Source organism: Gavialis gangeticus, unplaced genomic scaffold, assembly GCF_001723915.1.
Source record: "Gavialis gangeticus isolate Ggan-Ray unplaced genomic scaffold, GavGan_comp1, whole genome shotgun sequence".
In the NCBI taxonomy this organism is placed as follows: Eukaryota; Metazoa; Chordata; order Crocodylia; family Gavialidae; genus Gavialis; species Gavialis gangeticus.
In genome coordinates, this window is record NW_017728995.1 from 24,578,355 (window position 1) to 24,588,469 (window position 10,115).

At 45.5% G+C, this 10,115-nt stretch overlaps 1 protein-coding gene across 1 annotated transcript in view; it reads right to left on the reverse strand.

Annotated features, from left to right (window-relative positions):
• The window catches only part of GNB4 (G protein subunit beta 4), a 74,002-nt gene that overhangs the window by 21,973 nt on the left and 41,914 nt on the right, over positions 1-10,115 (reverse strand). Inside the window, exon 2 of the mRNA XM_019503338.1 lies at positions 9,173-9,277. Coding sequence (XP_019358883.1) covers positions 9,173-9,229 — 57 coding nt within the window. The 5' untranslated portion in view covers positions 9,230-9,277. The remainder of the gene's footprint in view (positions 1-9,172; positions 9,278-10,115) is intronic.

Here is a 10,115-nt window from a genome sequence, read left to right on the forward strand (position 1 = left end):
AAAATAAGGGTCACGAGTCCACTAATTTGAGATGACGAATCAGTCACTTAGGACTGAATTTCTGAGCAAACTTTGCACTGTATAGGATTTGATCAGCTAACCACTGCTGTTATTAAAATTCAGCCACAGATACAAGTGCTCAACCAAGGGGCCAAGCCTAATATTTAAAAAATAAGAAATCTACATTTAGGGACCACCTGAAAACAGGTGGTTTATGCAAATACCTAGTTTCCCACAAGTACTCTATGATGGAGGCGTAGACAGAACCCAACTGTCTCGAGCAACTTCTTAGACAGCTGCTTTAAACTGAAACCAGCCTTTTACCTTCCTGTTATTCCTGCCTAATTCCCTGCACAAGAAAGGAACCAGCACTCCCCAACCTTGATTCACCATCCAGAACATATCTATCTTGTGCACTGAATAAGGCAATGGCCCTACAGAAAAAAACAAAACAAAAAAAAACAGGTGCTCACATGCTTGAAGACTAAATCATTATATACATATAAGGAGAAACTTGCATCTGGCTTCTCTGTTCTTGACTTCGCCAACTTTGTGATCTTGTAACATATGTTTACGTACAGCTTATTTTGATGACACTTTAAAAATAAAAGCAGTGTGAGTTTTCCTTTCAAGAGCAAGCTCAAAAGCTGATTAGACCATCTCTACCTATTTTTAAGTATTTCTACAGTTAGATAATTTTAAAAATATTGATATCTAGTAGAACAACAGGCTTAAATACCAGAGTAATAAGTTTCCTAGTGGTTAAGAATCCTTTTTGCTTGCAGAATGAAACAAGTGAGATAGCTAAGCTAAGCATGCAACAGCTGAAGTAGCTCAGCAATGGATGCAATCAATTAAGTGAGCCAGACCTATTATTATTTATTACTATTTATTATTTTTATTATTAAACAGCATGGCTAGCAGTATCCCCCCAAGTTAAAGCTACATGTGCTTATCTCAGCTTGACAAAGACTGAATGGGATACTACTACCTAACTGGGTGAATCTATACGAGATGCTTTACAGCACATTAAATTAATCTAATTCTCAGAAAAGCATCACCATCTACATGTGCACAGCAATTACTGTGCGGTAGATTAGTTTAATGCACTGATTTCTAGTACCTATAGGTACTGGAAACTGGCCCATTAAACTAACGCACCAAAGTGCACATGTAGACGCTGACCAAGAGCAAACTGCTCCCAGACAGCCTAGGCAGCAAAGGTCCACAGGAGGCGGGGAGAGCTGTCCCAGCTCAGTGGGCAGCTGCCTGCCAGCCCTATGGAGATTGAGACTAGCCACCGTGGCCCCTGCCAGCTTGGAGGTGGCACCCGTGGGCAGGAGCAGCCCTAGAATGAACTGTTCTCAACAGGCACACATTCAGATGGGTGCAGAATCCCATTTTAATCCGCCTGAATTTTCTGCACAGAAAATTCAGGCACATTAATTCCAAGCGCAGACGTGCCCAGTATGGGCCACAGGCCAGAACTAACAACAGGCACTCTTCAAGCAGGTGACAAAGCTATCCAAAAGCTATAGGATGGTACTGCTAAGGAACTTCAATTTTCTGGACATCCACTGGAAGAACAATGCAGCCAAACTTAAAATGTCAAGCTGGTTCCTAAGTTATGTGCACGACAGCTTTCTCTTCCAGAAACTGAAGGATACAGCTAGGGGATCATTTATCTTGGATCTTATCCTGACCAAATGGAAAGAACTGGTGGAGGATGTGAAGATGATGGGTAACTTAGGAGTATGATGGATAACTTGGCAGGTAAACTGTGATACACTAGAATTCCAGATCCTGAGAAAGGGAAAGCATGAAGTCAGCAAAATCAAGACGCTGCATTTCAAAAGGAAGATTTCATCGAACTCAAGGAGCTAATAAGCAGGTGTTATGGAAGGATAAACTGAAGGATAAAAGGCACCCAGGGGGGCTGAGAGCTATTAAGGGGCACAGTATTGCAAGCCCAACAAGAAAAGATACCAAAGTGATGGAAGCACAAAAAGAATGGCAAGAGATCAAAATGGTTGCACAAGGAGCTTCTAAAATGCCTCAAATGCAAAAGGAAAGTATATAGGTAATGGAAGAATGGGGAGGTCACGAAGGACGTGTACCAGAAAATACAAGAACCTACAAGGACAAAAATCAGGAAAGCAATGACAAAGAACAAGCTGTACCTGGCAACAGAGGTCAAGGACAACAAGAGGAAGTTCTATAACTTGTACGTTAGCCAGAAAAGAAGGACCAAGGAAGCTATGGGCCCTCTGTTAACAAGTCAGGGGGAACTCCTAACCAAAAATACAAAGGCTGAGCTACTCAACAGCTATTTTGCCTCAGTCTTCCAAAATACTAGTAAGCAAGTTGTCAGATACCTAATAGGAATTACCTGGATAAGGAAGGGGGCAAGCTGAACGAAGAGATAACAAGAGAGAGGGTCAAAGAGTTTTTGTTAGGGCTGAATGAATTCAAGTCAGTAGAGCAGGATGAGCTTCATCCCAGGGTCCTGAAGGAACTGGCAGAGGAAATCTTGGAGCCTTTCATAATCTTCATGAAGTTGTGGGAAACAGGCCAAGTACAAGAGGACCGGAAAAGGGCCAATGTAGTGCCTCTCTCTTCAAAAAAGGCAAGGAGATCCCAGGGAACTACAGACCATAGATTCGTAGAAAATTAGGGTCGGAAGGGACCTCCAGTGGTCAACCCCCTGCTCAAACAGGACCATCCCCAACTACATCATCCCAAAGTTTTGTCCAGCCGGGTCTTAAAAGCCTCCAAGGATGGAGATTCCACAACCTTGCTGGGTAACCTGTTCCAGTGTTTTACCACCCTCCTATTGAGAAAATTATTCTGAATATCCAACATAAACTTCCCTTGCTGCAACTTGATCCCATTGCTCCTTGTTCTGTCATCTGCCACCACTGAGAACAGTCTAGCTCCATCCTCTTTCAACCCCCACTTCAGGTAATTGAAGGCTGCTATTAAATTCCATTGCAGTCTTCTCTTTTCTAGATCATGGGTTCTTAACCATTTTTAGTCTAAGCATCACTGGCGGCCGGACGCTGAGCACGGAGGGGGAGGCCGAGCCGGATGCCTCCTTGGTAACAAGGGAAAACTGTTGCCTCATATTCAGCTTGCTGTGCAGTCCCCAGGCTGTACTGGTGCATAGGATTGTTTCATCCTAAGTGCAGGACTTTGCACTTGTGCTTGCTGAAACTCGTAAGATGCTTTTTGGCCCAATCCTCCAATTTGTCTAGGTCACTCTGAATCCTACCCTTACCCTCCAGTGTACCAACTACTCCCCCCCAGCTTGGTATCATCTGCAAACTTGCTGAGGGTGCACTCTATGCCATCTTCCAGGTTGTTGATGAAGACACTGAACAAAACCAGCCCTAGGACTGACCCCTGGAGCACTCCACTTGATGTCTAGTTGGTAGCTGGTATCAAGCCATTGATTACTACCCTCTGAGCCTGATGCGCGAGCCAGTTTTCTATCCACCTTACAGTCCATTCATCCAGCCCATACTTCCCTGGCTTGCCTGCAAGAATGCTATGGGAGACTGTATTAAAAGCCTTGCTAAAAGTCCAGGTATAGCACATTCACTGGTCACCCCCGATCCACAGAGACAGTCATCTCATCATAGAAGGCAATCAGGTTGTTCAGGCATGACTTGCCATTGCTGACTCCATGCTGACTGTTCCTAATCACCTTCTCCTCCAAGTGCTTAGAAAAGGGTTCCTTGAGGATCTGCTCCATGATTTTTCTATGGACTGAGGTGACACTGACTGGTCTGTAGTTCCCTGGATCCTCTTTTTTCCCTTTCTTAAATATGGGCACTATGTTTGCCCTTTTCCCATCATCCAGGACCTCTCCTGGCCACCATGAATTTTCAAAGATGAGTGGCTCTGCAATCTCGTCAGCCAACTCTCTCAGCACCCTTGGGTGCATCTGATCCAGCTCCACGGACTTGTGTGTTCAGCTTTTCTAAACAGTCCCTAACCTGTTCTTTCACCACTGTTGGCTGTTCACCTCCTCCCCAAACTCTGCTGCCTGGTGCAGTAGTCTGGGAGCTAATCTTGCCTGTGAAGTCTGAGGTGTAAAAGGCACTGAGCACTTTGCCTTTTCTGCATCCTCTGTCACAAGGTTGCCTCCTCCATTCAGTAAGAGACCCACACTTTCCCTAATCCTCCTCTTGCTACCGACATACTTGTAGAATCCCTTCTTGTTACCCTTCACATCCCTTGCTAGCTGCAACTCCAATTGCGCTTTGGCCTTCCTGACTCCATCCCTGCATGCCCGAGCAATGCTCTTATATTCCTCCCTAGTTATCTGTCCAAGGTTCCACTTTTTTCTAAGCTGCCTCTCTGTGATTTAGTTTACTGAAGAGTACCCTGCTAAGCCAAGCTGGTTTCTACCATACTTGCTAGTCTTCCTGTGCATTGGGATGGTTTGTTCCTGCACTCTCAGTAAGACTTCCTTAAAGTACAGCCAGCTCTCTTGGACTCCCCTTCCCATCTGTCTGGCTTCCCAGGGAATCCTGCCCGTGAGTTCCCTGAGCAAACTGAAACCTGCTTTTCTAAAGTCCAGGGTTTGTACTCTGCTGCTCTCCATCCTTCCTTGCCTCAGGATCCTGAATTCAATCATCTTGTGGTCACTGCTGCCCAAGTTGCCATCCACTACTAAATTCCCCACCATTCATCCTTGTTTGTGAGCAGCAGGTCAAGAAGAGCACGGCCCCTAGTTGGCCGCTCCAGCACTTGCACCAGGAAGTTGTCCCCAGCATTCTCCACAAACTTCCTGGATTGCCTGCACACTGCTGTATTGCAATCACCCTGACATCGACTGGGAGGAAAAGGTGTCCATGAAAACCAGGGCTTGTGACTGGGAAACTTCTACTGTTTGAAGAAAGCCTCATTCACCACTTCTTCCTGGTCTGCTGGTCTATAGCAAGCACCCACTACAACATCACCCTTGCTGCTCTCCCCTCTAACCATAACCCAGAGACTTTCAACAGGCCTATCTCCAGTTTCATAATGCAGCTCTGAGCAATCGCATGGCTTTTTTACATAAAGTGCAACTCCTCCTCCTCTTCTCCCCTGCCTGTCGTTCCTGAACAGTTTGTACCTACCCATGACAATGCTCCAGTCACGCAAGCTATCCCACCAAGTCTCTGACCAGTCAGTCTCACCTCAATACCTGGGAAGTTACTGGAACATATCATAAGGAAGGTTATTTGCAAGCATCTGGAGGGGGAAAGGATGACTGCAAGCAGCCAGGATGGATTTATGAAAAACAAATCTTGTCAAACAAACCTGATCACATTCTTTAACAAAGTAACTACTTGGGTGGATGAAGGGAAGACTGTAGATACAGTGTATCTGGACTTCAGCACCCTTTTGATAAAGGTCCCATAAGATCTCATAAAGGAATTGGTAAAATGTGGGCTGGATAAAACTACTGCAAGGTGGATAGATAACTGTCTAATCACCACAAGCAAAAGGTAATAATTGATGGATGGCAGGGCACCTTTGGTGCCTGCCACTTTAAAGGCCTGGGCAGGCAACAGAGCAGCCTGCAGGTGACTGCAGTGCCAATCAGGAGAGTCACATGGCCAGCAAGAGGCTGTCTGATTGGAGGAGGGCCTAGCTGCTGGAGAATAAGAGCAGGCCCTGAGCAGTAGAGCCAGCAGTTGCTGCAGGGAGAACGTCACCTGGTTGGAGAACACCTGGATGTTCAGGGTAGGAACTATGGGGATGGAGGATGTTCCTGGTCCTGGGGCATGACCTGAAGTGACACTCTGCTAGGGTAGGATGGTATGGTGGGGCTGCCTGTGGCGGGGTGATCCCCAGGAAATGCCACACCAATTGCCTCCCTAGTGAAAGGCAAATGTGGGATGCCTTACAGCCTCAGCCCCCACAACCCGGTGGGTAACCCCATAGCAGGAACAGGCAGGGTCCAGACATGTCGAGAGATACCCGAGGCCAGAGTGGGCCGTAGGCCAAGTTGGGGGCCCAGGTAGGTTGACAGACTCCTGACACCCAAGGGGTTGTAAGGCCCAGAAGCCCTAGTGAAGGTGTGGTGTAATGGTCCCAGTAGGGGGACATGTGATGGAACACCTGAGTAGTAGACCACGTAGAGCAGGACCCATGTGGGGCCTGAAGGGCTGCACATGGATTGCGTAGAGTAGCGTCTGTGCAGGCAGGCCTGAAGGGCTGCGGAGGGGTGTTTAAAGTAGGGTCTGTATGAAGGGCCAGAAGGACTGCGCATACCCCAGCCCCAGTGAGGGGGCTTGAGTGTGGCTCAGCAATGGAGCCGGGGAAGTAATAGTGGGTAGTTTGGGCCAGTGGCCTAACGGGGCTGGGGGTGTTGGGAGTGATTTGGATGCCATCTGCAAGGCATGAGACACAGTATAAGGGGAAGTTCGGAACCATGTATAATGCCCTAGGCATCAGGTCATATAATGGGCAGCCTCCCACATTGTTTCCCAACTACTTTATGTAACAAGGCAAGGCAGGACAGATTGCATATGTTCCCCCCCAGATTTGTATCCAGGGGGGAGGCAGGCTGCTCACTGTGGGCTCAGGTTTTCTGCCCTTCTGCTTTGCCCCGGGAGCCATGCAATGGCTGCACTTCCCCTGCCTATCCAGCAGCAATAGCAGTGGCGAGTTGCACCTCCCACCACCAGGCGAGGGATGCAGCGTAGCCAGTGCATGGGGCAAAGGCAGCAGAGAGGAAAGCCTTGAGGCCACAGTGGACAGCCCGCCTCTGCCCTTGCCCCACTCGGCTACATTCCTAAAAGTGTCCCTGTGCTTAATCAGGGTTGTCTTTTATATGGTAATCAAAAATAAATATAAAATCTGCTCTATGGCAAAGGACTTGGGAGTCCTGGTCAACCACAGACCCAATGAGCCTGCAGTGTGGTGCAGCTGCACAAAAGGCAAATGTTTTTTTGAACTGCATCAATAGAAGCATTAGGTGAAAGACATCGAAAGTGATAGTGCCTCTCTACTTGGCACTGGTTAGGCTTTATCTGGAGTACTGTGTACAGTTCTGGGCTCCACATTTTAAAGAGGATGTGGAGAAGTCGGAGAGGGTCCAGAGGTAGGCATCTAAGATGATCAAAGTCTTGAAAGGTAAATCCAACAAGGAGAAGCTGGAGGAGCTAGGCATGTTCAGCTGGCACAAAAGGCACTTAAGAGGGGACATGGTAGCAGTCTTCAGGTACTTGAAGGACTGCCATAAAGAAGAGAGAAAGCACTTTTTCCACTCTTCCTGCAGAGAGGATGATGGAAACCAATGGCTTGAAGTTGCAGCAAAGTAAGTTTAGATTGAATATCCAACAAAACTTCTTCACTTAAAATAGTAAGGCAGTAGAATAGACTGCCCAGGCAAGTTGTGGACTCTCTATTACTGGAGGTGTCCAAGAAGAGACTGGACAGCCACTGCTCAGGGTTAATCTAGGTATAGCTATGCCTATTTTCTACCACAGTTATTTCCCATGCTTCTAGACTTTGCTGGTTACTCCTGCCCCCCACTCCCCTTTGTTCTGCTAAACATGTCACTTGGATACTATTGTAAAAGATGTAATATTGAGATATTTCTAAATAATCTGCATTCCTGAACTCCAGCTAGGAGAGTCCCGAGTATTATAACTCTTACCACTGACTGGCTATTAGCTTACCTTTCAATACATGACAGCTGAGTTAAAGGAAAACATTACATGGGTGATACTGAATGAAGAACTATAAGCAGACCAACAGTAATTCAGCCTCAAAAAAAATATTGCATGGCACAGAGATCAGTTATGTGTTGCCTATCAGTAGTCCAATGCCCACAATGACCAAGCAGCAGACTATCACAGGACAAGGACCTGAAACCAGCTTCCAAGGCAAGCGGTGCTAGCTCCTACCTTAGGGGTCTTAAAAGGAGGCTTGATAATTACCTAGCTGGGTCATATGAGCCCAGTATTCATTCCTGCCCAGGGTAGGGGGGGTCAGGCTTGATGATCTTCTCAGATCCCTTTCGACCTTACATCTATGAACTAGTGCCAACAGCTGCTGCTGAAAAAGGTTTACACGTGCAACTAGCTTCTACATGAATCTGCAGCCCTAATCAAGTTCATTTTGCCTTCAAGTTAAGGGACTCCTACACAGAACTCTAGCTTATGAATACACTATTTTCCTTTTTTCACATCTTTGTGACAAAGTACTTGTTATGGATACCAAATATATGAAGAAATGACAATTCAGAAGTAAAAAAGACAATACTGGCAACTCTGAGGTTGACATCCTATTTTTTTTAGTGGGGAAAATGTATATTTCATTGATATATCAGTGAGGCAACTGCTTTTTGACAAAACACTGGGTGCCAGGCAACAGGTCAAATAGGTTTATCTGTGATGGATGATTTGAGTCAAATATTAGGACAAGAGAGAGATACAATAGAGGAAGGTAAAAAAAAAACACTGGAAAACCTGATCCTGGATCTTTTTCTCAGGCTTGATGCTCACACAACTTCCCTGAAATATTTCTAATCAAGAAAAACAGTAGCAGAGGGTAACTCAATTAACTGAGTCTGCTGGAGTGTGGTAATTACCATGCTCCAGCAGACTCCAGCATCTCGTGTATTAGCTTCCCTGCACTGAAAAATTGCAGTGGGGGCGCTTTAACTAAAGGTCATTTGATGAGCTTTACTTAGAGTGCCCTGCTACCATTTTTCAGTGTGGAGACACTAATACACGAGATGTTCCGGGTGTTTTAAGTAGATCGCCTCTTGGAGCTACTCTAATTAAAGTGCTTCCCACTCCCAGAGCATGTGTATAAATGCCCCTACTAGACAGTCCAAAAGTTACATTTTCTTAAATAAACATTTTCAACTCATCTTGCTTTGCCAAGGCAATAAAAGCTATATATTTCTGTTCCTGAGAACTCCAAAGCGCTGGGTAAAAATACCCTGCTATATTCCAATTCTCTACAGAACAGTATGAAAATTAAGAATGGACCTTCAAGGTTTGGGTTTCCTTTATTTTTTTCCCTTGGAGCCTCCCAGATTTAATCCTCTGTGAAATGATTTGAAGTGTTTAAAATATGGGTGAGCAACCCATGTACTTTTCTTCTTCTGTCCCCTAGTCTTTTATTCCAAGAAAACAAAATGGGTGAGGAAGCTATGACTTACTCTGATCTGGTTCCGCAGTTGCTCCGCTTCCTGCCGTAACTGCTCTAGCTCACTCATCTTTGTAGATCTGTATTCTTCACACTGTTACAGCACCGGTAAGAAAATCTGCCAGTTGGAAGAGAGGAAAATTAATTTCCATTGTTTGGACCTCGTTTCTTCTGTCTTCAGTAATGCACGTAAACTCACTGAACTTTCAGTTAAAGGCTCTTTTGAGGTAGATCCCCATCACTAGATATCATAACATTTTACGTAAGATACGCTACACAGATTCCTTGGTTGCCATAAACAGCACAGTTAAATAAACTCTATTCTAAACAGTTGTTGAAGCAACTATACATTGACAAACACCAGCTGCAATCTGGAAAGCTCGGCTATGAAGCCTGTAGATTTTTTGCACTCTGTTAAGGATCCTAACCAGAATTTTGTTTTTTTCCCACAAAAGCTGGAAATAGGGAACAAAATGTCATAATCTTAGATGCACAATATTGAGTAAAACAAAGAGAGAGACATATATTAAAATTCCTTTAACAAAACAGCGAGAGACCAAGAGAGCGAGCGAGCACACGGCAGGACCAACAAAATCCAAAACCAAGACTCAAATTCAGGTGATTTTCACAAGAATGCTATTCTTGGGCAAGTAAACTATGTCCGTTTCCACCAGCAAAGTTACTATTTGTAGAACAACAGCACACAAAAGCCCCCATAGTGGATATATGAACACACATGAACACCACACATGAAATGGGTCTGCCTTAAAGAACTTGCATTCTAGATAGACAAGCTTTCAAAGAGTCAAAAATCTTCTAGATCAGTGGTGATCAACCTTGCCCCACCGGCTGGATGGGCAATGCCCCATCTGTCTGTGGGCCAGATCTAGGTGATGGGCCCAATCCAGCTGTACACAGGGAGAAGGAGGTCCATGTGGGGGTGGGGGAGGGCATCC